Source organism: Mustela nivalis, assembly GCF_964662115.1.
Source record: "Mustela nivalis genome assembly, chromosome: 8".
Classification (NCBI taxonomy): Eukaryota; Metazoa; Chordata; class Mammalia; order Carnivora; family Mustelidae; genus Mustela; species Mustela nivalis.
In genome coordinates, this window is record NC_139027.1 from 19,589,079 (window position 1) to 19,616,384 (window position 27,306).

The 27,306-nt window shown below is 55.1% G+C and overlaps 2 protein-coding genes and 1 long non-coding RNA gene across 11 annotated transcripts in view; 1 reads left to right on the forward strand and 2 right to left on the reverse strand.

The window, feature by feature from the left end:
• The window catches only part of LOC309871809, a 25,118-nt gene extending 13,466 nt beyond the window's left edge, over positions 1-11,652 (reverse strand). For 3 of the 8 annotated variants that reach the window (XR_014315473.1, XR_014315475.1, XR_014315476.1), the window contains exons 1-3: positions 11,352-11,652; positions 9,801-9,967; positions 2,118-3,664 (exon numbers count right to left, since the gene is read on the reverse strand). This is a non-coding gene — a long non-coding RNA (uncharacterized lncRNA). Of the gene's footprint in view, positions 1-1,622; positions 3,665-4,572; positions 5,567-7,054; positions 9,529-9,800; positions 9,968-11,351 lie in introns of those variants that run through there. The other 5 variants (XR_014315477.1, XR_014315479.1, XR_014315478.1 and 2 more) reach the window with 5 other exon arrangements.
• GAREM2 (GRB2 associated regulator of MAPK1 subtype 2) lies at positions 10,255-27,282 on the forward strand. Of its 2 annotated transcripts, none has more exons than XM_082745066.1 (6): positions 10,255-10,384; positions 13,860-14,000; positions 19,485-19,615; positions 20,322-21,356; positions 22,547-22,716; positions 23,210-27,282. In XM_082745066.1, the coding sequence occupies exons 1-6, from the start codon at positions 10,270-10,272 to the stop codon at positions 24,222-24,224; spliced, it is 2,607 nt and encodes an 868-aa protein (XP_082601192.1). In that variant the 5' UTR covers positions 10,255-10,269; the 3' UTR covers positions 24,225-27,282. The 2 variants fall into 2 exon arrangements, with proteins under 2 accessions (XP_082601192.1, XP_082601193.1); XM_082745067.1 differs by lacking the exon at positions 10,255-10,384 and adding an exon at positions 10,746-10,951.
• The window catches only part of HADHA (hydroxyacyl-CoA dehydrogenase trifunctional multienzyme complex subunit alpha), a 47,764-nt gene continuing 47,264 nt past the window's right edge, over positions 26,807-27,306 (reverse strand). The window contains exon 20 of the mRNA XM_082745073.1: positions 26,807-27,283. Coding sequence (XP_082601199.1) covers positions 27,138-27,283 — 146 coding nt within the window. The 3' untranslated portion in view covers positions 26,807-27,137. The remainder of the gene's footprint in view (positions 27,284-27,306) is intronic.

Sequence of the window (27,306 nt, forward strand, 5' to 3'; positions counted from 1 at the left end):
CCATTTGTTGAAAAGACTTCTTTCTTTCACCATTAATTGCCTCTGCTCTTTTGTCAGAGATCAGCTGACTCTATTTGTATATGTCTATTTCTGGCTCCCTGTTCTCTCCCATCGATCTAGTTGTCTTATTGCTCAGATGGGAATTTCACTGGAATTATTGGACAATCTGTCTCAGCAGACAAAGGCAAAGCTGTTAGATTCTCAGCAAATCAACTCGATTCACACAAAAGATGTTGGACAATTTCTACAGTTTCGCTTCCTCCTTTGCTGTCACTTGGGCCCAGATGAGACCGAGCCCATCCAAAATGTCTATTCAGGCAAATGTGGTTCTGGATGGTATGAAAGGCAAGTAGCACAAAAATCTCTCTTTTAGAAAACAATTTGAGTAAAGTCATTTTTAAAGGATTCTGAAACTTGTCATGTTGAGAAAGTAAAAACATTGAAAAACAAGAGATGAAAAGAATAATGAAGCTTCAGATTCAAGAACGCCTTAGTTGGGGGACACTTGGCTGGCTCAGTTGGTAGACAGGCGGACTCGAGGCCGCAAGTTCAAGCCCCATGCTGCGTGAAGAGCTTACTTAAAAAAAGAGAAGTCTTAGTGAGGGTGACGTTTAATTAGAAGAAATTTTATAAAATAAAAAAATAGGTGATAAGGAAAATAATGAAACATGTTGATCGTTTTTGACTTTTCTAAGCTTAAAATACTATTTACAGAGTCAAAACAGTTTGGGATAAGCATGTATTATTTAGTTAAAAATAAAACATATTCACTTAAAAAATATACAATTGGGGATGCCTGGGTGGCTTACTCGGTTAAGCCTCTACCTTCAGCTCGGGTCATGATTCTGGGGTCCTGGGATGGAGCCCCACGAAAGGCTCCCTGCTCGGTGGGGAGCCTGCCTCTCCCTCTGCCTGCTGCTCTCCTGCTTGTGCGCTCACTCTCTCTCTCTCTCTGATAAAGAAATAATAAATAAATAATATCTTAAAAAAAAACATAAGAGGTATGGTTTGATTTACTGTGCCCAACACTATTGAGCAAAACTTAAAGTTCTAGTTTCCTGAAGCAAATATTTCATGAGTTATTTATTTTTAGGAAGGAGCATTTCAGGAACAACCTATAGATAAGGATTAGGCCTCCATTCCTTTTTATCCTTACAGTATTCTCTTTTTATGATAAAATAGAAACATGCCAAGAAATTGCCTTGAAAAGCCTCCTTTCCACATTTTCTTTTTATTTATTTATTTTTTCAGTGAGCTCTATGTCCACTGTGGGGCTTGAACTCATGACCCTGAGATCAAGAGTCACATGCTCTACCAACTGAGCCAGCGGGTTACCCCTCCACATTTTCTTTTGCAATAACAAGCTATATTTGGTAAATTACAAAAGCCAAATCATATTGTGGTTCTTTTAGATCTTGTGTTCTAAGCGATCCCATAATTCACACCACAGAAATAAGAAGGGAAATCTTATGTGAACTCTTCTTAATTGTCGAGGACATATAAAAATGAAACTATCACAGTGTTATACCCTGATTTGAATGAGGACTGAGAGTCAACACATGGAACTCAGTTTTTTTTTTTTTTAGAGATTTTATTTTTATTATTTATTTGACAGTCAGAGATCACAAGTAGGCAGAGAGGCAGGCAGAGAGAGAGGGAGACATAGGCTCCCCACTGATCAGAGAGCCTGATGCGGGGCTGGATCCCAGGACCTTGAGATCACGACCTGAGCCGAAGGCTTAATCCACTGAGCCACCCAGGCGCCCCAGAACTCAGTTTTTAAATGCCCTTATGAACGGCTCAGTTTAAAAAAAAATTTTTTTTAAGTTATATTTATTCAAGTAATCTACACCCAACATGGGACTCGAACTCACGACCCTGAGATCAAGAGTTCCCTGCTCTTCCGACATGTCTCAGCTTTTTATAAGAACACATGGTAACAGTACCCATATGGTGCTCCAAACATCAGCAGTAAGAAAGACTTCCAGACTGTTCTTTGGTCTAAGCAGCCTGCCAGCAGAGAGGGCAGTGATTATGGCTTTCCCTCCACAGAGGTGTGCAGCAGGTGGACAGGATTGTGGGCACATTTCCCCCAGATGACAACACGAGCTTCTTACTTGTTTTCAACTCTAATGATCGTCTCTCCCCCAGACTTCGACAGATCGAGCTGCCTGGAGCACAGCTGACAAATCACTCTAAGGAAACCGTAGTCCTGGAAGAAATGGCTGCTTCCATTCTTGAGCTGGGCGGGGACTGTGCTGGATGGCCCCGGAACATCCGAATGTTCCAGAAAGTTAGAAAGATTCCAAAGAACTATGGAATCCTGACGGTGGACCAGAAGAACTAGCTGCAAGGTGCTCCCATTGTCAAATATAAGACAGTGTGTCACAAAAAATGAAGAACGTAGAAGAATTCGTGAATTGTTAATCGATAAAGGGAGGTGGAGGGCAAGTGCCTCGTTACAGTGGAATGCTGACTGGTAAATGTGGAAAGGATAGACATAGAAAATCAGCATTTGGGAGCCATCACAGTAATAATTCACTCAGGCAGGAATCCGTGATGGATGCTATCATGGGATACACGTGTGCTGGGAATAGGACACTGACCCAGCCAAACGTCTTCCCACCAATTCTTCATTAATCACAAAGCGGGAAAAAAAAGTGCCTTTACAGTGGGGACACCTGGCGAACATTACCTTAACCAACTGACACATCACAAAAAAATGGGACAAACGGACATCACCTGTCTCCTAACATGATGTGCTGAGTCTTCCTGACAGTGATGCAGCAGCCAAAGCTGATCATTTTACAGAACAAATACGTGGCCCATAGTCCTCAGAATTGTCAATTTCTTAAAAGTTCAACAAAGGCTGAGAAACTGTTCTAGTTGAGACCAAAGACGTAACAACTAAACACAACGCATGGTCCTGGATCCTAGATTCATTCACCTTGGGAAACAAAACAAAACAAAACAAAATTCTGTAAAGTATAATGGACAATACTGGGAAAATAAAAATTAGATAGGAACTGAATTCTATGTACTAATATTAAATTTCCTGAATTTAAGGATTGAATTCTAGCTATATAAGATAATGTCCCAGTTCTTAGGAAAAACACACTGAAGAATTTATGAGCAAAGCGGCATGATATCTGGAACTTACTTTCAAATGGTTGAGAAAAAAAGGAATAATAGATATTATATTGGTGAATCCAGGAAAGGACATAGGGGAGTTTGTTGTAATATTCTTGCAACTTTCCTACAGGTTTAACTTTTTTTCAAAAGAAAAAGTCTAATTGGAAAATAAAGTTGTGACACATCCGCTTCTGGTAATAGTTGAGTAAGATCCCTCCAGAGCAACTTTACACAGAAAAAAACAAAATAAAACAAACACCTCTGTATTTAACGCACACAAACGTAAAAACCATTAAAGTAAGCCCCTAGAGAGTGGGCTATAAATACCAAATAAAGTAAAAGGATCTCGGGTGCATGGGCGGCTTACCTGGTTAAGCAACTGCCTTCAGTTCAGGTTATGATCCTGGAGTTCCAGGATTGAGTCCTGCGTCAGGGACCCTGCTCATTGGGGAGTCTGCTTCTCCCTCTGACCCTCCCCTTCTCGTGCTCTCTCTCTCTCACTTTCTCTCTCCTTCGAATAAATAAATACAATCTTAAAAAAAAAAAGTAAAAGGATCTCTTTAAATGCTGGGAAAAAAAGGTAACAACTAGGAATTCTGTATGCAGTGAAAACATCCTTCAAGAATAAGTATAAGAGGCATTCTCAGAAGAAAATTCACGGCTAGCAGATTCTCACTACAATAATTGCTAAAGAAATTTCTACAGGCTGAAGGGATGTCATACCGGATGGAATCTTAGATCCTCAGAGAGGAATAAAGACCATCAGTGGGTAGATGCAAAGGGTCTGTTATTTTCCTCTTAATTTCATTTTATTATATGTATGACTCTTTAAAGTAAAAGTGATGACACTGTTGGGTGCCTGGGTGGCTCAGCTCATTAAGCGTCTGCCTTCCGCTCAGGTCATGATCCCAGGGTCCTTGCTGAGCAGGGAGCCCACTTCTCCATCTCTCTCTGCCCCTCCTCCCATTTGTGCTCTCTCTCAAATATATAAATAAAATATTTTTAAAAAGTGACAATACTGTCTTTGGGGTTAATAAGATATAGGGAGTTGGGATCCATCTCACACTATAGTATATTGGAGAGTGGACAGATGGATTTATACATTTCAAGTTTTCCTACATTTAGTATGAAGCAGTACTGGGAAAACATGAGTGAATAATAATGTAATCCCTAGAACAACCACACACACACCGTGGAAAGAAGTATAGCTACAAAAAGAAAAAAAATACAAAAAATAAAATCGATTAAAAGAAAAAAAAAGGGACGCCTGGGTGGCTCAGTTGGTTGGACGACTGCCTTCGGCTCAGGTCATGATCCTGGAGTCCCGGGATCGAGTCCCGCATCGGGCTCCCAGCTCCATGGGGAGTCTGCTTTTCCCTCTGACCTTCTCCTCGTTCATGCTCTCTCTCACTGTCTCTCTCTCAAGTAAATAAATAAAATCTAAAAAAAAAAAAATAAAAAAAAAATAAAAATAAAAGAAAAAAAAAAAGGATGCAGGAAAGGAAGGACCAGAGGAACAAAAAATAGAGACAAACTGAAAATAATAAAATGGTAGGAATAAGAACAAACTTCCTCATCCCAATTAAAGTCACCTACAAAATCCCCACATTTAACATCCTACTCAGTCGTAAAAGATGAAAGACTTTCCTAGAAAATCAGGAACAAGACAAAGTTGTCTGCTTTTACCTCTCTGATTCAACCCAGGACTGGAAGTCCTTACCAGTGTAGTTAGGCACAAAATAAAAGGAATACAGATTGAAGACGATGATATAAAATGGTCTTTTTTTTTTTATAGAGACAACACGATCATGGGCATAGAAAATTCCTAGGATGGGGCACCTGGGTGGCTCAGTCATTAAGTGTCTGCCTTCAGCTCAGGTCATGATCTTTGGGTCCTGGAATCCAGTCCCGCTTCGGGTACTCTGCTCAGCAGGCAGGGGGCCTGCTTACCCCTCTCTCTCTGCCTGCCTCTCAGCCTACTTGTGATCTCTCTCTGTCAAATGAATAAATAAAATATTTTTTAAAAATTGCCAGCTGACAGACATCTGAGGACAGTCACAATGTTGAATATGATGGCATGGTTGGAGTCACTCATTGGGACTGCTATATTTTTATTATTTTTTTAAAGATTTTTTTAAAAAAGTAATCTCTACACCGAACATGGGACTCGAACTCACGACCCAAGATCAAGAGTCATGTGCCCTACCAACTGAACCAGCCAGGCGTCCCAAATATTCTGTTTGTTTAAAGTTTTTATTTAAATTCTTATGTGTTGGGATGCCTGAGTGGCTTAGTCGGTTAAGCTGCTGCCTTCGGCTCAGGTCATGATTCCAGGGTCCTGGGATTGAGTTCTGCGTCTGGCTCCTTGCTCGGCAGGGAGCCTGCTTCTCTTTCCGCCTCTGCCTGCTTATGTGCGCGCAAGCACGCATTCTCTCTGATAAATAAATAAGATCTTTGAAAAAAATTCTTATGTGTTAGTTAACACTGTAAGTCCATGGAAATTACTTAGTGATTGTGAGTGAAATGAAAGATAATTCCTGGGGTGCCTGGGTGGCTCCGAGGCCTGGTTAAGCCTCTGCCTTCAGTTCAGGTCATGATCTCAGGGTCGTGGGACTGGGCTCTCTCCTTATCGGGGAGACTGCTTCTCTCCCTCTCTCTCTCTCTCTGCCTACTTGTGATCTCTGCCTTTATAAATAAATAAAATCTTTAAATCTTTTAAAAAAAAGACAGACAATTCCAAACAAATCGTAGAAAAGTTATGTGTGTTGCATGCAAGTAATAAATGCCTAAATTTGCAATAAAGAGGTAATGAACAAATGTCTTTTTTTTTTTTGAAAGAATTTATTTTATTAAAGAAAACTGATGGAATGAGGCACAAGAAGGTGATCTCCCTGGGTGCCCCGTGAAGAAGCAAGCTGGCTGTGTCCTGCTTTGGAGGCCCTGCTATGCCCAGAACCCTCTCTCCCAGCAGGCAGGCCTTCACCCACCCCGCAGGGGACTGGCCGGCTGGGAGGCCTCTCTGCTGGGCGGTGGGGCTGACCGCTTGGAGAATATTCAATCCGCAGAATCTTGGAGGCAGGCAGGGCCTCAGATTCCATCATGTTCTACTCCCTCATTTGCAAAGTTTAAACTGGCTTCTACTTACCAGATAAATGCCTCTTCACTATATAAAATTTTGGATAATATTTTAAAATTAGAGACAGTATCACTTAGTCCATGACCCAGACACAAACACTTTAAACATTAGGGCAGGATGCCTGGGTGGCTTAGTCGGTTAAATCTGCCTTCGGCTCAGGTCATGATCCTGGGGTCCTGAGCTGGAGCCCCGCATCGGGCTCCCTGCTCAGTGGGGAGTCAGCTTTTCCCTCGGCCCCTCCCCTCCTCTCGTGGCCAAGCTCGCTTTCTCTTTCTCTCTTGTAAAAATAAATAAATGATATCTTTAAAAAAAATATATTAGAGCATGTTCCCTTTGACTGTTTCTTTTTTTTTTTTAGTTCATTTATTCTTGAAATGCTATCCTGACTTTTTTTTTTAGATTTTATTTATTTATTTGACAGAGATCACAAGTAGGCAGAGAGGCAGGCAGAGAGAGAGGAGGAAGCCGACTCCCTGCTGAGCAGAGAGCCTGATGCGGGGCTCGATCCCAGGACCCTGGATCATGACCCAAGCCGAAGGCAGAGGCCTCAACCCACCGGGCCACCCAGGCGCCCCTATCCTGACATTTTTAACCTTATATAATGAGGACTTCCCCAAATCATTACGATTCTTCCATAAGCATTATTTCTAATGGGTGGGTGGTACGCCATGGTACATTTGCCTTAGAAACACCTAATAACAGTACAGTTTGCCTCTGCTGCCCAGGCCAGATACAAATCATATTTATGGCACAATATGATGAATACACTAAAAACACTGATTTTTTTTTTAAAGATTTTATTTATTTATTTGACAGAGATCACAAGTAGGCAGAGAGGCAGGCAGAGAGAGGGAAGGAAGCAGGCTCCCTGCGGAGCAGAGAACCCGATATGGGGCTCGATCCCAGGACCCTAAGATCATGACCTGAGCCAAAGGCAGAGGCTTAACCCACTGAGCCACCCAGGCGCCCCCTGAATTTTATTTTTAAAGATTTTATTCATTTCCTGTCAGCAAGAACACATGCAGGGGGAGCAGCAGGCAGAGCAGGCAGAGGGAAAAGCAGGTTCCTCACGGAGCAGGGAGCCCGATGCGGGGCTCCATCCTAGGACCTCCAGCTCACTACCTGAGTCAAAGGCAGACACCTAACCAGCTGAGCCCCCCCCCAGGTGCCCCTGAATTGTGTACTTTAAGTAGGTAAATTGCACAGTATGTGAATTACATCTCAATAAAATCTTTTCCCCCAAAGATTTTATTCATTTGAGAGAGAGCACGAGTGAGTGAGAGCGAGAGAGCATGGGGGGCGGGGAGTAGGCTCTCCACCGCGTAGTGAGCCCAACACAGGGCCTGACCCCAGGACCCTGGCATCATGACCTGAACTGAAAGCAGATGTATAACCGACTGAACTACCCAGGCGCCCCAGGTTAAACCTTTTTTAAAAATTAAGCAGAGGAGTAAGCAGGGGCACAGAACTACATGGAGGATTCATAAGAGTCTTACCTCTGCTTTTGTGTACGTTTCGAATTTTCTAGAATAAAACGTTGGATACAGTATTTCCTAGAATTCTCAGAGGTGCTTATCCTGGTGATCTCTGGCCCCCTGCAGCTCATGGACTCAGAGTAGGTTCTGTCCTCTAGAAGGGGGGCGGGGGAGCAGGGCTGTTTCACACACAGCCCTGGCCAGTGCTGGCCCCTTTGGCCATCTTTCTACTCCACTCACCGCTCTGCCCCACTCATGGGCTGCTGGACTAAACTCTGCCACTGTGCCAAAGTGGGCTTCTGCCAGGGCTATGAACCCCTCCCCGCCCCCTCCTCCACACCACTGACGGCTCACGTGTCCCCCCTCCACCCAGCAGGGAGTCACCTTCTACCTGCAGCCACCAGAGAGCAGCTGGGATCCCGGTGACACAGCCCTGGCCTCTGGCCTCTCCGTCTCAGCCCATCCCACACTCTCCATTGGGGAGAGCTCAGACATGGCTTCATACACCACCCAGGCCCCCTGGCTCTCTCATTCCTGATCCTGCAGCTTTTTCTACCAGCCCGTCTTCCCACCTCACCATGCTTTCTGGCTCTCTGTCCTGCCAGCCATCTTCCAGAAACTTCTGCCTAAGCTCTAAGAAGTTCAGGCTCTAAGTGACACTGAATTCCTTCCCACGTGGCGCCTGAGCCCCAAGCAAATCCAGGGACCTCTGTATCTGGCACTTGTGTCCAGTCCCTGGAGGTTTGCCAAGCCCTAAAAAGCCCTGGAGAGATTCTGGAACTCAACAACATCCAGGAAGTGGGTCCAGCCAGTTAGGTGGTTTTGCCTGATGTCTCACACCTGTGTGGTCCCCGACTCAGCCCCCACCCAGAGCTGTAGACGGGGCTTTTGGCGTCAGGGAGAGAAGACTGGAGGAGGAACTGAAGTCAGGCGGGGACAAGCAGGGCTGGAGAGGGGGAAGGGCTCCCTAGGACACATGACAGAAGCAGAATCGCCAGGACTTGGGGACCAGGTGGATTTAAGTAAGGGTTAAGGAGATTTCCAGGTTGGGGCACTAGGTGAAAGGTGATTTCCTTAGCCGGGGTAAAAGGTAAAAGAAGAGCGAATGCAGGTGTGATTGCTGAAACGGAAGGCCTGCGGCGGGGATGGAGGCCCAGAGCTGGAAACCGAGGCCTAGAGCTGGGGTAAGTCGGGGGGGAGCCCCTGCCGAGCCAGAGAAACCTCGCTTAGAGGCGTCCTTCTGAGACAGGGTGACCACAGGGCCCAGTCCTGGTTTACACCTGCTGTCCTAGAGTCTGGTTTATGCTTATTGCTCTGCGGAGCCCCTTCTTCACTCTCCAGAGTGTTCTCGTTTGGATCACAGCTGATGGGGTCCACTCTTCTCAGGAAAGCCTGCTGGGCAGGGACAGACAAGTGACTCAGCCAGGCTCCTTTCAGCCACTGGCTTCTTTCTGCCTCTTCCTCTTCGGCCTTCCACCCTCCATGCCTGCCTTAGATGTATTTTCTCTTTGCTCTGCCTTCCTCTTGGCCGCTTCTCCAGGAGAAAACTCATCCCCACCCCTACAGGCCATCTGGGTTACCCCAAGTCACAACTGTGGGCGCTGAAGGAAGAGCAAGCCCAAGGGTCAGCTGCTCAGGTCTTTGGGGGGAAACAGGCTCAGCTGGGCTGGGGGCCGTGGGGCTGGTTATGGAGTCAGCACGGGATGGCCAGGCCTTTCAGTCACTTTCCTGCTTTGCTCTCTTGGAGCCGGGCCCTTCTGCTCTTGGAGTAGGCCCTGCTGTCCTCTGCAAAAGATGGAACAGGGGACCTGAAATCTCTTCGCACTGCGAAGTTGTGTTATCTTCCCTGCTGCCACCGCTCACAGGGTTCAGGGCACGTGATGTGGGAGGTTCGTCCTCTGGAAGAGAGGGCTTGCATGCACGTGTGTGGGGCTCTCCCTGGCTTGGGAGGTTGAAGACTAGAGTCCGTGGAGCCCTTTAAGGACCCGCCTAGGGGCTAAGGCCTGCTGCTCCGCAGCCCACAGACCCTCCGCAGGCGTGCACGGGTTCCTGCTCACCTGCAGGAGGCGCCGCAGACACACGGAGGGCCAAGGGGGTCCTCCCGCAGCGCCGCCCGGCTGAAGACACCGCGGCTTCTGGGAAAGGGCTTCCCACGAGGAGCTCCTGCGCTGGAGCCACGTGGGGTCGGAAAGAGGAGGCGCCGACAGCAGAAAAGGAAGAGCCCCTTAAGGGAATGGGAAAAAGGACCATGAAAGCGAGACCTGAAGCTCCGGTCCCCAGCTCGAACCTCGGTCGGCTCACGCGGAGAACCGGAGCGGGTGTGCGTGGCGCGCTGTGTGTGTGCTGGAGCCCCCCGGCCCATGGGACTCGGGAAAATCGGTTACAGGGCGCTGGGAGCTCGCAAGTGCCCCTTAGTGGGGGCTCAGGGGGCGAGTACTGGGGAAGGCGGTAGGTTTTGTAGTCAAACCGGGGTACAAGCCGAGTTGCCCCTTGACCTCTCTGAGCCTCAGTCTGCTCATCAGTAAAATGGGGTTAACGAGGCGGCCTCGTCGTGTGAAGCTGGAGGTGATGGAGGCCAGGGAGGCCGAGAGCGCAGCTGCCCTATTCCGGGCAGGAGCTTCGGGAAGCCGAGCAGGACCGGGTGGGTGGGCGGGCGGGCGGCGGCAGCACGAGGGGGCTAGGAGAGGCGCGGCTCCCGGAGAGGAAAGGGGGTCCAAATGCACTCGGCGGGATAGAGGAGGCTGCCCCTCGCCCCGGAGATGCCGCCGCGAGTCTTCCTGTTCGTTCCGGGAGCCGGCCTGGGTCCTCGGTCCTGAGCTGTCACCTGGACGCCCCGGGAAGGGGGCTGGCGCGCCCCCTCCGGGCGGAGAGGCGGGACTTGGCGGCGGGCGCGGGCCGGGGGGGTGGGGCGAGGGCCGGGGGGCGGGGGCAGGCGCCCCGCGGGGAGGCCTGCCACGTGACTCCCGCAGCCCCGACCGGGCCGCCAGGCGGGGAGCGCCGCGGCGGCCCAGGAGGTGGCGGCAGGCGCGCGAGCCCGGGCCGCGCGGGACTGGCCGTCGGGGGTCCCGGGACGGCGGTCCCGGGGGCGCCCATGCCATGGAGAAGCTGGCGGCCGGGCTGGCCGGCCTGCGCTGGAGCATGGGCGCCTTCCCGCTCGACCTCATCGTCAGCCGCTGCCGCCTGCCCACGCTCGCCTGCCTCGGGCCAGGTACCGGGGCGCTGGGAAGGGCGGCCGGGGGTCCGCGGGGAAATCGGGGACTCTCCGGACAGGTGAGGGGTGGGAGGAACCGTGAGGATGTGGCCCCTGCCCTCCCGCTCCCGGCGCCGGTCCCGCGCAGCTCCCGGTGCGCCTTCCCTGGAGACCCGGGACCCGAGAGCCGAGGGTCCGCCGCCTCCTGGGCCCTGCGCACGGGCACCGGGACAGAAAACCGGGACAGGCACTGAGGCCGGGCCGGGACAGAGTTTTCTGGGCCAGATAGAACCCGAAGCGTGGCGGAGGCCCCGTGCCCGCCCCGTCGGTGCATCCCTTTCGCTGCTGCTCTCAGACCTCCCCCCCCCCGCCCTGCCCGGGCCGCGCCCCCTCTGTCCCTTTGTCTCCCGCCTCTCACCTCTATCCTCTTGCATCCCTTGGGCCTCGGTCTGTGTCTTCCCACCGCCGCCGCCCCCAGCCCTGCTTGGCCCCTCTTGGGTCCCTTCTTGCACCTTCCTTTCGTGTCCTGGGGAGCTGTGTGCGGCCCCAGGCGGGCAGGCCACCTCGGGGAGAGACCCGAATGATTGGCCCTCCCGCCGGGCGTGCCCCTGGGTCCCCGGCCCTCCCCCACGTCTTGCCCCACTTCCCAGAGGCCCGGGTGCTCCGCTGATGGGACTGTGCGTGGGGGCCCAGAAGGGGACTCCTGGAGGCTGCACGGAATGAGGGGACCGTTTGGAGGAAGGGGAGCTGCTGGGCTGGAGGAGGGGCGGGAGCCGGGGCTGGCAGCCAAGCGGGGGGTTTTGTGTGTGAGAAGAATAGGGGTTTGGCCCGCGTTGGCACACTCGCTTCCCTGAATGCTAATGGGGCCCGCGGCCACAGGCTCCTCTCCTCTCCATGGGGCCCGCAGCCCCTCCTCCGACCCGAGGCCGCGAGGGGTAGGCACTGTTAGCATCGGCGTGTTTCTTGGGCGCACTCGGTGGCGGCGTCGGGACCGGGGCCATCGCTGTTGGACAGAGGTGCTCAGCAGCCCAAAGTCTTGTTCTCTGGGTCGTCAGCACGTGATCCCGAGACCCTCCGTGTCAGCATCAAGGCTGTATGTGTCTGCCTGTGAATGGGCTAAGCGGGCCCTCGGTTCTGCCTGGCCACTTCCCACACATCCTCTTTGGCATCACTCCCTCCTGGGGGTCTTTTCTGAGCTCCCCAGTCTGGGCAGGCCTCTTTGGGACTCCCATGACACCTCTGGCACCCTTGACTTGAGTCCTGTGCTCTGGTTGTCATAGTTTATTGTCCTAAGGCTGGGCTGCAGCCTCCTGGAAGGAAGACATCCTACGGAGTAAAGATTATGGACTTACCCAATGGATGAGTGAATGGTCTGGGTGTCTGTGACCATGGTGGCTATCGCTGTGGTCACCATGAGTGTGACTATGTGAACAAAAGTGTGTCTTGAAGTCTAAAGGTCCTTGAATGTCTATGCATTTGGGAAGTCCCCTTCGTGGTGCTGTGGGACTGAGTTGTGTCAGTGGGGTGACGAGCTCCTGTCACCGGGCCAGGTGGCTGCACTGGCTCAACTGTTGGGGACCATGACCCATGGCTGCTGGTGTGTGCCCTGTGTGGCTGTGGCCGGTGTCCCTGTGGAAAGGTGGGTGGGGGTAGCTGGGGCTTAAGAGAGCTTTCTCTGCCCCAGGAGGGGAGGGGTTGGAGAGGAAGGATCAGACACCCACCAACACAATGGGAGCCAGGCTCTCCCCCAAGGACCTGAACACATCCTCCGTCCACCCCCCCCCCCCATCATGGAGCCCTCTGGCATCAGGATCAACCACTTCCCATTTGGTTGGGTGGCAGCAGTTTAGTAAGTTGTGTCTGAGAAGGCTGGGAAGAAGGCATCCCCCACCCCCTCTCTGCCCACCAGCTGCAGCCAGGAGACCGCTCCATGGGCCTCCTGGAAGCTGGGCCAGCCCCTCCGGCTCCCCTGGAAACCGTTGCTGGGATTGGAGCCTCCTAGGCCCAGGCCCCTCCCAACACCTCTGCCCCAGTGCAGCTCTCCCCAGAACTAGGTCCCCCCTCGAAGTACCACCCCCGCCCCAACCTTAACACTGTGTTCCAGAGCCTGGGAGGGTGAAGGGCTGACAAAGGGAGAGCCAAGAAACGGCCTCTCTGAGAGGGGCCAGCAGGTATCTGAGACGCTCCTCTCTCTCCTTTGAGGTCCCCTGAGTGTAGGAGGCTCCTGGGGCAGTGGGTGAAAAGGGGCTGCCCATGGGAGAGGCAGGAATCTGTTCCTCTAAGCCCTGCTCTTCTTCTGACTCGAGTGATGTATGGCTCTGGGGCAGCCCTCAGCTGGGCCCCACAGCAGACAGCCCTGTCTCAGCCCTGTCTGTGCTTCCAACAAGGCCCTCCTCACCTGGCTTGGGGACTGACTAGGGGGCTGAGAATCCTGCTGGTGGGCCGGTGGGCCAGCTCTAGTGTCTGCTGCTCTGTAAGTCCCCACTCCGCCCCCAGCTAGTTTGCTGCTCCCCTCTGGGAGTGCCCAGACGCCCTCACTCAATATCAAAGGTGGCCTGTTGTCTCAGTTCCTCACAGGTCTAAGTGCTCCTGGAGGGCAGGGCTGGCTCATCTGCTGGGAGGGGCTCCTCCCACTTCCCCCCTCCCCAGGGCCCCATGCGGCACTGGACCTGGGACAGCTGGTAAGGACTCAGGGCTATGGCTGGCTTGGTTGCTGGGGCCCTGTCGGAGACGGAGCTGGGGGTGCATGACTCATAGCCCTGAGGCCACAGCTGGCGAACTGCCTGTCCCCTGAGCATTGACCTAGACAGGATCATGGGGAGCTGTCCCCAGTCAGGGTCTTCAGGAAGAAGTGCGTCTCCTTACTCTCTCTGCCTGTCCAGATGTTGGCTTTACCTTTCTTTCCTCTTCACCCCTTGTCTCCCAGGGGAGTATGCCGAGGGGGTCAGTGAGAGAGATATCCTGCTCATTCACTCCTGCCGCCAGTGGACAACCGTGACAGCCCATACTCTGGAGGAGGGCCACTACGTCATCGGACCCAAGATTGACATCCCCCTGCAGTACCCAGGTGTGCCCAGCCAGGGACAGATGACCTAGAGCCACTGGGGGTGGAGGCAGGAGGGTAAGGGCGTGGGGCTTGGAAGAAGCTGTTGCTGATCACCTTTTGCTTGGCACAGGGCAGAGCGAGGGCCTGGCTGGAATGGGGCAGTGAGGGTTAGGGTCCAGTGGTTTTCATACTGTTCTGGGGAGCCCTGGTTTTCTTGTTGCAAACCTTTGAGGCACATTTTATTTGAAAATAGATTTTAAATGACTGATTAAAAAAATACCCGCACTCTCAAATTGCTGTGAATCAAATCTTAACCCCAGTGAGCGATGTGGGGTGTGTACCACGAGCCGCCCTCATTAAGCGTCTTTTGTACAGACCCTCGCAGAGAACGTGGCCAGGATCTTCTCAGTAGCGTGTAACCGACGTGCTTCCGAAACGAAGGGATGCCTGGGCTGATTATCTGCTGCTTCTGGCCGCTGTAATCCTGATCTTCCCAATTTTTGTGTTAAATTCATTGCTTTCATTGATGGACTTTATAAGTGTTAAAATTTTAAGCTTTTAATTAAGATTTTGCTCATGAACTACTTTTGTCTTTTATGTATATGATATCGATACCCTCTAGCAGATTTTGTTTGAGAAAAGGATTCTGCTGGAAAAGGAAAGCATCGCCCTTGTATTTTACACGTGATAAAATGGAGGGTTTAAGAGGGAAGTGACTTGCCCAGGGTCACCTGGCTAGTGGGCAGCAGAGTGTGGGCTAGAACCCAGGGAGATTCGCTCCCGGGCTGGTGCTTCCTTGCACCACCCTGGCAATGCAGGGTCGTCGTCACCTGGGTGGGAAGGATGGGAATCTGGCCGCCTCCCAGCAACGCCCCTGTGGGAGCCCACGATCTCACAGATCCTGTGTGTGAAGCCCATGGCTGCCTTCCAGACACTGAGCTGAGAATTTCCTCCTTTTATCCTCACGGTCACCCTGTGAGAAAGTCTTATTCCGTTTTAAACTCCCACGAGGCTCCAGGAGCTCCAGGAGCTGGCCCCCCACCCCCAGCCCTTCCTGGGTCTCCTCTGAACCAGGGAGATAAGAGCAGAAGCCTTTGTCTTAGTCCTTACAATGACCCTGAGAAGTTAGTAACCCTCAGAGTCCTCACATCCCATTTAAAAGATGAGAAAACTCTCTCAAGTGTCTTTCTGACCTGGGGTTCTGTCCTGAGCCCTTGAGAAGGCCTGCTTAGAAGCTAGAAACTTCCCCTGCTAGGGATCTATCTGGTGTCTGTCTAGGAAGAGGTCCCGGGTTGTCTTCTTGAGAGAAAAAAAATCAGAAAAAGCCCTCACTATCAGAAGAGTGAATTTACTGTCCTATTTCATTTGTGTGATTAAAAATCCGGGAAACCAAGGCACAGCCTCCTAGGGAAGAGGCTTCTAGTGTGGGCGGCTTCTAGCCCTTCCCCTATGTCTTTTGGTGCTTCTGAGTGCATGTGGACGGTGCGGTCATGGGGTGACAGCTGGCCTGCAGGAGAGGCACAACTCCATCAGCATCTTTCCAGTGGGTGGCTCAGTGGGGGAGGGGAGGCCAGGCCCCTTAGGAGCAGGCGGAGTAATGAGGAAGCTGAGTGCACAGCCCAGTTCCTCCTAATGAATTAATAATGGACGGGGCTGGGGCAGTGGCTGTGGACCTGGGAGGGGTGGGGGGAGGTGGCAGGGAGGGGGAGGGCAGCCCAGCATGGGGGGAGTCAGGGGGAACCTGGCTGCTCTGAGGTAGCCCCCACTTCGAAGCTGGGTGGCCCTGGTCAGCACTCTGGGAGCTAAGCCGTATGCTTCCATTTCACAGATGGGAAAACTGAAGCCTACAGAGATTAAATTGTTTGCCTAAGGTCACACAGCTGGTTGGTGCCAGGGATGGGATACAACCAGGTCTGTCCGCCCCCAAGTGTGTGCATTTACCCATCGTTCTTGAGGGAATGGCTGCCAGGCCCAGGTGCTGGTGGGGTGGGGAGACGGGCAGGGCTGCTGTGGGCTGGATGGGGCGCTGAGCAGCAGCATGCTCGTGTTCTAGGAGGGGAGGGCAGGGACCAGGGGCAGGCTTGGGGGGGAGGTGGGTAGAGGGGCAGATCCCTGGGCCCGTGGGGCCTGCAGGGGCGCGGGGTGGGGCGTCTCAGGCAGGGGAAGGCTGGAGAGGAGGCTGCAGGGGCAGTAAAGGCTTTCCTAGCGCCTGAGTCCCCGGAGGGCTCCCTTCCTTCCTTCCTCCTGAAGTAATGACCGGTGCCGGGCCCAGGCTGCGGTGGAGGGTGGGGGGGTGCTGGCTACCATGGTTACATCGATCCACCGGCCACATCCTCCCCGGGCTGCAGCCCTGACTTGGCTCCAGCTCTCGCCACAGGGGGCAGTGGGCATTTGGCCCTGCATGGCTGCTTGGGGTTGGGGGGGCATGTGTGTGTGTGTTTGTGTGGGTGTGGGGGGGGAGATGCGGTCCCAGTGAGGGAGGGGCAGCACACCCCCAAATCCCACCACCTGACCCCTGACCTTCTTTGCCAGGCCGGTCCCCACACAATCCCTGCTGCCCCCAAGGGCTGTGGCACATCTTAGGAGGGTCTCAGAGTGGTTAGGGCAGGACTCCCTTCCCAGCTCTCTCCTGGGCACTCGCCCTTCTTTCCTGCTTCTAGATGCTCATGGACTCGGTCCTTGGCCTGCTGTGCTTCCTACCCAGCACTGGGGAGGCCGGGTAGGGGGGGTCCTCAGTCTGGGATTCCGGCTGGGTTTTGGGGAATCCAGGATCCCCCACACTGTGCACAGAATGGTGTCTGTGTTCGTGCCAGGAGTACAGCTGTGGGCATTTTTCTGCGAAGAGCGTTCCCAGGGGATTAAGATCTCTGCTCTTCCTCTTTGAGCCGTCTTTTCTCCTCCCGTGGGCTGGTGACCTTCAGTCTGTCCTTCTGACCCGGAGTCCCCAAGCCCTGCCCCGGAATGCTCACCGCACCCCCCAACACCCCTGGAGGGCCTCCCTTGGTCCCAGGACTGGCTCTGCCCTACAACGTGTCACTTCCGGTTCCCGGCTTCAGTTAGCAGCTCTGCCAGCTCCATTTTTTTTTTTTCTTTCTTTTCCTTTCTTGTAGTTTCAAGTTGTGACTTCAATTTCAGTTTCCGTACAGTGTAATATTCATTTCAGGCGTAGTATTTAGGGATTCATCGCTTACATACAAGCCCTGGTGCTCAGGACAAGTGTCCTCCTTAATCCCCGTCACCTGTCTGGCCCATTCCCTGCCCACCTCCTTCCAGCAACCCTCCGTTTGTTGTCTGGCACGAAGAGTCTGTTGGGCCAGCTCCGTCTGTGCTGCGGCCGGTGGCCCGAGTCCTTTCCTCCCCTGCCTACTCCTCATCCGGCACCAGTCTTCCTTCTGCAGACCTCTTGGTCTGCTCGACTTCGCGCTTCCCCCAGCTGCTGCCCCGGCCCCCCTGCAGCACGGACCCTGGTTTACGTGACTGGCTGCCCCACTTTATTTACAGAGCTCAACTTGGATCTTGGCATTTTGTTGCTCAAAACACTCTAATTGCTTTCATTGCTTTTTCTTCCTTCCTTTTCTTTTCTTCCTTCCTTCCCTTCCTTCCTTTCAGAGGCTCAGATGACCCTTTATCGAAATACTTTCCTTTCTGGTTCTTAGTTAGTGGGGTATTCTCCTGCACCCCTGTTGATGCCGTCTATGATGTCACGAAGGTGGCAACCATCAACATGGCCGCCTACAGACTGGGCAGATCCCAGGATCTCTTAAATGGTTCCAGAGAGTTCTCTGGCTAAAGACGTGTGCCACTTCTGTGAGGCAGTGTTGACAACTCCTCAAAAGTGATGTTTCCACTGTGATTCTGGTCTTTCTGCTTCTGTCTCTTCGCGGTTCATTGAGGACTTTGATGATCAGAGGCACGAGTTCAATCTGGGCTTTTCTGTCCTGAATGGTCAGTGTCACTGTCTCCCTCACCGCTGACCTGGGCGAAGTCCTCACTCACCTTGTTTGGAGACATAACCAGGGGGCCCATCTTGGGGGCCCAGCACACGTGGCCCCAACTTCCCCACTGGTGCCCTTCAGGTATAAAACTTTGATCTCATTGGGGTTGAACTTAGGCAAAAAGCCAAAAAGCCAAAAAGCCAAGAACTGATTTTTTCCTGAGTGGAATCCTTCCGCCTTAATCTGGCATCCAGAGCTCTTCATCACGTGGGTGCTACGTCCCCTGCTGTCTTCCCCTTAAGTCCAGGCCGCAGGGACTCCCTGCATCGGGCAGCAGTGTGCCCTTGTGACTTGGTCTGGTTCATGCCAGCTCTTCCGTGTGCATGGTCTGTTCCATAAAACTCTTCTCATTCCCAAGCTCCCCTCGGGCTGCCAGGCAGGTTGCCTCTAAGTCCGTGGTCCTCTGGCTCTCTAGTTCCAGGTTCCCTGGGTGCTCACCATCATGCCCACTCTGTCAGAGTCCCTAGGTTTGCACCCTCTGTCGGGTCTAGCCCAACATCTGGCACACAGAGGGTGCTCCATAGCTGTTTGTAGAACAAATACGTGCTTGGGCCGTGATGGCAGTAACCCCCAGGAAGACTGTGGAAGCTAAAAGCCACCTCGTCTCCCCTTGGCCTGTTGTCCCCTCACCCGAGGTGCCCCTCTGTCTGTGGAAGGTCTGAGAAGAGGTCATCCATCCACACATCTGGGAGTTTCACAGCCTGTCTTTGTGCTCAAGTTGGTGGGCACATAACACGTGTGTGGCCAGTGAGGTGTGACTGTTTACACAAGGCTGTCAGCTTCATGGATTAGCCTTCTCCTCTATAAGTCTGTGTCTACTGGGGGCCTTCCGCCGAGCCAGCCAAAGCTGCCCTGGACTTCAGGCTTGGAAGGCCTCCTCTGCGGGAGGGAATTTTGCTGGGCTCAGTTCAGAGGCCTCTGGGACAGTGCGGCTGGATGTTGGACCAGGCCAGGGGCTGGGAACAAAGCTGGGGCCTGAGCAGTGGTTCTGGGGCCTCCAAGGCCTACGGCCAAGCCCTTGGTCTGCCCAGTGCAGCGGTGTGCATGCATCGGCAACCCAAGGTACTGGATGCCAGATCGAGACAGGGCCCCAAATTTCCTGTTCCAGCACCTTCAGATGAGGGCTCAGAGAAGGGAAGGGACTTGTCTAGGGTCAGAGCAAGTCAGAGTGGAGCTGGGACAAAGCCAGAAGCCAGCATCTCCAGTGCCACAGTGATGCTGGGCTAGAGGCCAGCTCTGTGTGCGAGTGCTCGGCTGCCTCTCTGCATTTGGATTTCTCTGGGCGGGCAGCTGCTAACCTCCTCACCCACCCGCAAGCCCTCCCTGGGGTGCTAGATGCTAAGTCTGTGTTCGCGTTCGCCCTTGAGCCAGCCGACCAGCATCTCCCGCCTCCTGCTAGTGCAGAGCTGCCTTCCTGCCTGCAGGAGTTCCAGTGGGACTGGCTGAGATGAGCGTGGCAGGAAGGGACTAGCAGGCAGGCCTCCCTAGCAGCCTGTGTTCTCCTTTGCAGGGAAGTTCAAGCTCCTGGAGCAGGCCCGGGATGTGCGGGAGCCAGTGAGGTACTTCAGCAGCGTGGAGGAGGTGGCCAGCGTCTTCCCTGACCGCATCTTTGTGATGGAAGCCATCACCTTCAGTGTCAAGGTCAGTCCTTACCACACCAGCCAGGGTGCCCTGACACTGGTTGGAGGGTTGCCCTTAGTTAGAAAGTGTCAGTGTGGCTCCTGGCAGCTCCTCGATGGCATTTGGCCTGATGGGACCGTATCAGGAGAGTTAGGTGAATGACCCTGGCCTGCAGAACTTTCTGAAAAGGGGGTAAGGCAGGAGGAAGTGTGTGTGAAGCATCATGCTCTGACTTCGAGACCTTTAGGGCAGCCTGTCCTAGCATCCACTGGTGTAGGGGTAGTGGTTGTTGGAGGGTTGAGGGGGACACAGTACTAACAGTCCCCCCGCTTGTGTACGGATCACCCTTTACTGTTTACCAACCCTTATCCGTCAACTCATTTCTCTTCACAGTAGCTTTGTTGAGTGGATGGAGCATTTATTACTGCCCAAACTGTAAAGATAACGATAATACAAGTTCTCATTTATTGGATATTTTCCCAGTATGTCACTTTACACACAGCAGTCCTTTCAAGTGAGAGTTACTACGGGAGGCAGTGAAGGCCCCAGAGGTAGCTCATTCAAGGCTGCACAGCTGCTCTGGGGCCTCTCCAGGAGGGAAGGCGCGTCCCCGACCCCCTAGTCCAGTGGTCTTGATCAGCTTTCAGCCCAAAGAATGCTCGCTCCGCAAAGGGTGGCTTTCCCTGGGGCTCTGTCTAAGGCCTCCCCGCGTCTCTGGGCTCTGCAGGTGGTGTCGGGCGAATTCAGCGAGGACAGCGAGGTGTACAACTTCACGCTGCACGCGGGCGACGAGCTTACCCTCATGGGCCAGGCGGAGATCCTGTGCGCCAAGACCACCAAGGAGCGCTCGCGCTTCACCACGCTGCTGCGCAAGCTGGGCCGGGCTGGGGCGCTAGCCGGGGTGGGCGGCAGCGGCGGCCCCGGGGGTGCGGGGGCCACGGGCGGCAGCACCAGGGCCATCAAGGGCAAGATGCCCTGCCTCATCTGCATGAACCACCGCACCAACGAGAGCCTGAGCCTGCCCTTCCAGTGCCAGGGCCGCTTCAGCACGCGCAGCCCGCTGGAGCTGCAGATGCAGGAGGGCGAGCACACGGTGCGCGCCATCATCGAGCGCGTGCGGCTCCCGGTGAACGTACTGGTGCCCAGCCGGCCGCCGCGCAACCCCTACGACCTGCACCCGGTGCGGGAGGGCCACTGCTACAAGCTGGTCAGCATCATCTCCAAGACCGTGGTGCTGGGGCTGGCGCTGCGCCGCGAGGGCCCGGCGCCGCTGCACTTCCTGCTGCTCACCGACACGCCGCGCTTCGCGCTGCCGCAGGGCCTGCTGGCCGGGGACCCGCGCGTGGAGCGCCTGGTGCGCGACAGCGCCTCCTACTGCCGCGAGCGCTTCGACCCAGACGAGTACTCCACGGCCGTGCGCGAGGCCCCGGCCGAACTCACCGACGACTGCGCCAGCCCGCGCCGTGCGCGCCTCTGTCTGCCCGCGCCCCCGCGCGCCGCAGTCCTCGCGCGCGCCCCCGGCCCGCCCGGCGATGGTGACCAGGAGTACGTGAGCCCGGACTGGGCCGGCGCGCAGGATCCCGCCGCGCCGCCCGCGGAGATCCCCTACGAGGAGCTGTGGACGCACCAGGCTGCCGAAGGCCTCGCAGAGGGCCGGGCGCGGCCGCCCCCGGGGCCCGACCTTATCTCCTTCGCAGCCCCCGGGCAGTCCCGCCTGGAGCCTGAGGCACCGCCGCCTCCCGTCCCCCCCAAGTCCGAGGCGGTGAGTGGCCGTGATGTAGGCCGGAAGGGGGGGAGGCAAGGAGCCGAGCTGGGGGCTCGCTCTTCTCAGGGGACGGAGGTGGCCAGCCAGAGGCAAGTTCTCCTGAGCCCTAGGCTCCTGCTTCTGGAGTGTGTGACAGGATGGGGGGTAGGCAGGCGAAGGGGAGAAGAACAAGGGGAAAGACATAAGAGCATATTTGTAGTAAAGGATGCTAGAGGAAGTGGAAATTCTGGAGATAAAGATGCTAGTAGGTCTTTAGCTTGAAAGAATTTGGGATGGGCTCTGAAGGTCCCACAGAACAGGAATCCTTTAAACTGATAAGAACAGATACTACACTTGATCTTAGCCAAAAGGCCGAGAAGCGATCCAGGAATCCTTTAAGTTGTAAGTGAAAAGAAGGTCCCATGATGGAATAAATCTAGAAATATGTAGTGATGATTCCTAGCTCCCCCTCTCCTCACTTTGGAGCCACAGAACTTTGGTTTATTAAAGGCTCTGAGAAGTCCTGCACCAAGGAACCCTGTTTATGCCTAACGCAGAACTTCCCAACCATACTTGTCCACAGAAATGGGCTATAGCTATTAACAGCCCTGAGAGTCCACTTTGAGTATTTGACCTATAAAGAAGGGGTACAGATGGCAGATACTTGTCCTTACCTTTCTTCTCCCTGTCAATACCACTTTCCTTTTCCTTTTTTTTTTTTTTTTTAAGATTTATTTATTTGACAGGCAGAGATCACAAGTAGGTAGAGAAACAGGCAGAGAGAGAGGGGGAAGCAGGCTCCCCACCAAGCAGAGAGCCCGATGCGGGGCTCGATCCCAGGACCCTGAGATCATGACCTGAGCTGAAGGCAGAGGCTTCAACCCACTGAGCCAACAAGGCGCCCCCCACTTTCCTTTTCCTTAAGGGACTAGGTTGACTAACCTGTTTTGATCTACTTCTGTATTCTCTTACACTCACGATGGATTTCCAAGGCCGTGGGAGATGGTGTATGTGGGCTCTCTCAGAGTGACACAGGCTGGAGAGGCTACCAGGGGTGGGGTGGGTGAGTAGTTGGAGGTAAGGCAAAGGCAGTCTCATGGCAAAGGGTCAGGCCCAGACACCCTCCTCACCCAGCTGCTTGGGAAAGGGAGAATTAGGAGAGTCCACTGCTTGGGACAGGGCATGGAGTCATGGCCTTCTGCTTGCAGGTGAAGGAGGAGTGCCGCCTGCTCAATGCCCCCCCTGTGCCTCCCCGGGGCGGCAATGGCAGTGGCCGGCTCTCGGGCAGCCCCCCGGTGCCCCCACGGTTCCCCAAGCTGCAGCCTGTCCACTCACCTAGCTCCAGCCTCTCCTACTACTCATCTGGCCTCCAGGATGGGTGAGCCCCTGCCTTCTCTTGGTGCTGGGTCCTCCTGAGGGGCACTGACGAGGGGAAGGGCCGGGAGAGGGGAGCCAGAGCCAAGGGAGGAAGAGTCCAGGCCTGCCGTTCAGAGCGGATGCGCCGCTCCTTTGCTTTCCACCTTCCTGCTTCAGCTTGTTCCCGGCGAGTGGATGGGAACCCTGCTCAGGTTCCCTCCAGCCTGGGATCGGCCACAGGGACTGCTCCTTGCTCTATTAAAGTGTTTATGTAATTCAGTTTAGTTTAATTTTTCTTGGGGTGGGAGAGGCTGGAGGACAGACATGGGCAGACCCCGGGGCCGGTGGGGAGGTGGTGGTCTCGGGCCTTGGGGGCTGGGGCGCGAGCAGGCATTCCTGAGATCCGAGTGGCAGTCTCTGGCCCGGCGGAGCGCTGTGCTGTGCCCTAGGAGCCTGTGGCGTTTCCCTCTTGCACTGGCTTACCTTTCCGTGCGTGTCTTGCTCTCTGCCCACAGGACAGGTTCCCGCAGCGGCAGCGGCTCTCCGTCCCCGGACGCCTACTCCCTTTATTGCTACCCGTGCACCTGGGGAGACTGCAAGGCAGGCGAGTCGTCCAGCCGCCCACCCCCGGGACCCCTGCCCTCGACCACGCAGCCCAGCCAGGCTGCCCGGGCACTTGCAGAGCCTCTGAGCAGTCGAGCCACCTCCCTCCTGGGGGCTGACACCCCCGTTCAGGCGTACCACAGCTGCCCGCCTCTGCTCAAGCCCTCTCACCCCCAGAAACGCTTCGCTCCGTTCGGAGCTCTCAACCCCTTTTCGGGGCCTGTCTACTCCTCAGGCCCTTCAGCAGCCTCCTCTTCTGGGCCCACCACCAATGCGGGTCCCCTGGCTACCTCCAGCCCTGCCTTTTCCCCAGGCCCAGGCTCCCCAGGCCAGGCCTATTCAGCTGCTCCCCCCTCGTGCCCCACCTCGTCGTCCTCTTCCTCTGAGTGGCAGGAGCCAGCCCTGGAGCCCTTTGATCCCTTCGAGCTGCGCCAGGGCAGTTCCCCGGAGCCCGAGCTGTTGCGCTGTCAGGAGCCCAGAGCGGTGGGGGCTCCCTGCCTTTCGCCACTTGGACCCCCCAAGGCCTTTGAACCCGAAGGTTTGGTGCTGCGGCAGGTCCCCACCCCGCTGTCACCGGTGGGCCTGCAGGGGCCTGAGGCGGGCGGAGCACGGCTCCTTCTGCCCCAGGGGCGCCTGGAAGGGCCTCCTGCCAGTCCCCGGGAGGGGGCTGCAGGCTGGGGAGGCCGGGATGCCTCCTCCTGGCAGCCCCCTGCTGACCTGTCTGCGCTCTCCCTGGAAGAAGTCTCTCGAAGTTTGCGTTTCATCGGTCTCTCGGAGGACGTGGTGAGCTTCTTTGCCCGAGAACGCATTGACGGCAGCATCTTTGTGCAGCTCAGCGAGGACATCCTGGCCGATGACTTCCATCTCACGAAGCTGCAGGTCAAGAAGATCATGCAGTTCATCAAAGGCTGGAGGCCCAAGATCTGAGCTTCCCAGCTCGCGGCTGCACAGCTGGGACGCTGGCCTGGAGGCCACGGGGGTTAGCCACGGGTCCGCAGGGGGACAGTGGGCCCAGAGCAGGTCCTCCTGCAAGGAGAATCCGTGCCAAGACTGAGGCAGCCAGGTGGCCCCTCTGAGGGAATCCAGGGGAGACACACTTGGAAATGGGGGCATCTGACCTTTGTTCTGAGAGGCACCGGTGTGCCCCTGGGCCCGGGGACACATTGCTGGGATTCCCACGGTGGCGGGATGGGGTGTCAGAAGCTGGCCAGCATGGTGACCCGACATCCTCCCCCGCCCTTGTGGAGAGTGTCAGACATCTTGCACTTCTCAAGCTTGTAGGTTCAGGTTAGAGACAAGGGCAGATGGGCCATCATTTAAGCACAAATTCCCCAAGTGCCCCCCCCCGCCCCCGTGCTCTGTGGGCTTTTGGCCTTGGCCACCCCAGAGTCTGGGGGCCCTTCCTGTATCTCTGGGATGCCCTTCCTTTCCCCTTGTATGAACTCGGGCCCTGGCCCCGAGCACAGGTGTGTCAAGCCTGTGTCGCTGTGCCTCAAGGCTCTGGCTCAGGGCGCTGGTTGGCGGGGGAGGACTCCGGAAGAGCACAGCTCTGCCGCTGACCCGCTCACCTAGCTAGGGAGACCGATGTTCTAGACATCTCTAGCGCCCCCGCTGCTGCCTTCCGTCCTGCGGGTTGGGTCGGGTCTGAGGTTCTCACTCCCTGGAGAAGCGGGTAGATTGAAGTCAGCTGCTCCTGGATTGTAGCGGCAAGTGGCCTCCAAGCACTCCCACTTCTGCCCGGCTCCTGCCCCCTTCACTGGGCTCCAGCAAACACCTGGTGTCCTTCTCTGGTCTGTCACTGGCCTAGGCGGGATGGTTGGGAAAGAGAAAGCACCGTGGTTTGGGAAAACCGGCTTTCTCCTTGCTCCTGGAGCCCAGGCCTCCTGCGCTTGTGCCTATGCCTGTCAGGTCTCTGGGGCCTGGAACCGGGCGTAGCAGTCTGCTGGCACCGGGAGCAGGCTGGCCGCTGTGTCCAACCAGCCGTCCCCCCACCCCCAACTCTCCCGGTCCCCCTTCCCCCGCCCCCCGGGGCTGCACTAACTCTCCTCATGCCACTAGCGGCAGGCCCCAGCCGGACCAGCCTTCTCTTCTGCCTTACCTAGCCTACCTACCTAGATATTTATTTGCTCCATTTTCCTCTGAAGTATAGTGAGGCCATGCTGGTGCTCGCGCCCTGGGCAGTCGCCTCTGCTCGGGGCCAAGGGGAGTCCGGAAGTAGAGCACACAAGCTGATGCTGAAGCATTGGGCTTCCCTGCCGATCACTCTGAATCCTCAAGGACTCGTGAAATAAATGCTAGAGCACTGAACAGGAGTCGGGGGGCAACTCTGGGTGTCGACCCTCTTCCTCTGGAGGGCCCAGGGGACCGGCAGGTACAAGGCATGAGCCTCCAGGCAGGGGAGGACTTTGGAGTGGGGTGTGCACGTGGCCCACTCCTGGGTTCCCTTCCGAAAGCCCCTCCTCGGCCCCTCCCCTACAAGAACCTTCCATCTCTCACCAGCGTTTCAACCCAATTCCTAGTGCTGCTGACTGGAAAGCTCCCTGTCCTCAGCTGGCGCCCAAGTTTAAGTTCCTGCACTGACCAAACGGCTGCCTGACGCCCTCCCAGAGCCCCCATTTAGAATCCCGTTAATGGCTCTGCGTAGAGCATCCGTTCCCTATTTCCTACTGGTCATCTGAAAATCCCAGCACACAGGTGACTCAGTTTTAGGGTTTGGCTTCGCAGCACCTGGGAGTGGTCCATGGAATCGGCACGAGGCTCTCTGTCCACGGGTCGCAGCAAAGCTGGCGCCAGGGGTCGGCGAGGCACCGGCACGTGGAACAGAGGCAGGAGCAGTGGGTCACGGCGTACTGGGACTTCAGTTCTGCACACGTGTAGTGTGGGCCCCTCCACCAGACTGGGCAGGAGCCCCGAGGCTGCTTCTACACACCGGGGTCTGCTGCCGCTGGCACAGGATCAAAGGGACTCCCCGGCCCAGAGGGCACTGGGAGGGCAGAGCGCCAGTGGGTTGGCTGGGCACTCCTTGAACAGCTCACCATGTGGTCTCCGGTGATCCACCCATTCTTCCGTGCTCAGGGCCAGCCAAGACGAGCAGGATCTACTGGCCAGGAAAATAGTCTCTCCTCTGCTTCACTCCAGTGTTAACATCCAGAGAGCACATGAGTCCCACTACGAAAAGCACTGGGTGCCATGGTACCATGAGGCATTACAGTTTGGGGAAGGTCTCTTACAACCTGGCCTCCAAGCCTGTGGCACTTCAGCTGCTCTGTTCAGTCAGGCCTGTCTCCCACGGCAAGAGGAAGCCTGCTGGAGCAGGTCTATATGGCCAGGTTCCGAAGGCTTTAGTGCGTTAAGTCCCCCTTTATCATCACGGTCTCTGTCTCAAGGTGCTGTCTAGAACTCTCCCAACACATTCACACCCAAAAAGCCCAGGGCTTTATTCTAAATCCTTGAAGGGAGGGGGCTTAACCCAGAAGGACAAAGAAGAAAAAGGAGCAGGGAGGCAGAGAGGCTGTTAAGAGTTGGTTTTTATTGTTATCGTGTACGTGGCCGGGTGCAGAACTGCCCGGGCCACCCCTGGCCACCCCCAGCCCTGGCGGAGCCCGCAGCAGGATGGCTCTGGAGCCAGCCTTCGGTGTGGCTCACGGGCTCCTCCTGGCATGAAGTGCAAACATTCACAGCCAGACTCCACCGGGAGGGAGACTCTGTCCTAGCTGAAGGCACTTTAATCAGGACGCACACCCAGGGCCAGAGCTCGCCTGCCTTCTGGTTACGCTGACGCAGCCAGACGCCGCTCTGCTGGCAGCTGGGTGAGGGGCCGGAGCAGGGCCAAGGGCCCGCTCACTGGTAGAACTTCTTGTTAGGGCTGTTAGCGTGATCGATGAGCAGCTGGCACGGGGTGAACTGTTTTCCGTAGGCGGCCTCGTACCTCCTGAGCCGGTCCACTACCTTCTGAGCACCGTACAGATCCACGAAGCGGAAGGGCCCTAAAAGGAAAAACAAGACCTGC

Excerpts from the sequence above, each read along its gene's own strand:
- GAREM2 (XM_082745066.1), top strand. The coding sequence starts at position 10,270 with ATGGGGTTAACGAGGCGGCCTCGTCGTGTGAAGCTGGAGGTGATGGAG. Across the intron at positions 10,385-13,859 it reads GGGAAGCCGAGCAGGACCGG|GGGAGTATGCCGAGGGGGTC; the intron begins GTGGGTGGGCGG and ends CTTGTCTCCCAG. Across the intron at positions 21,357-22,546 it reads TCCCCCCCAAGTCCGAGGCG|GTGAAGGAGGAGTGCCGCCT; the intron begins GTGAGTGGCCGT and ends TTCTGCTTGCAG.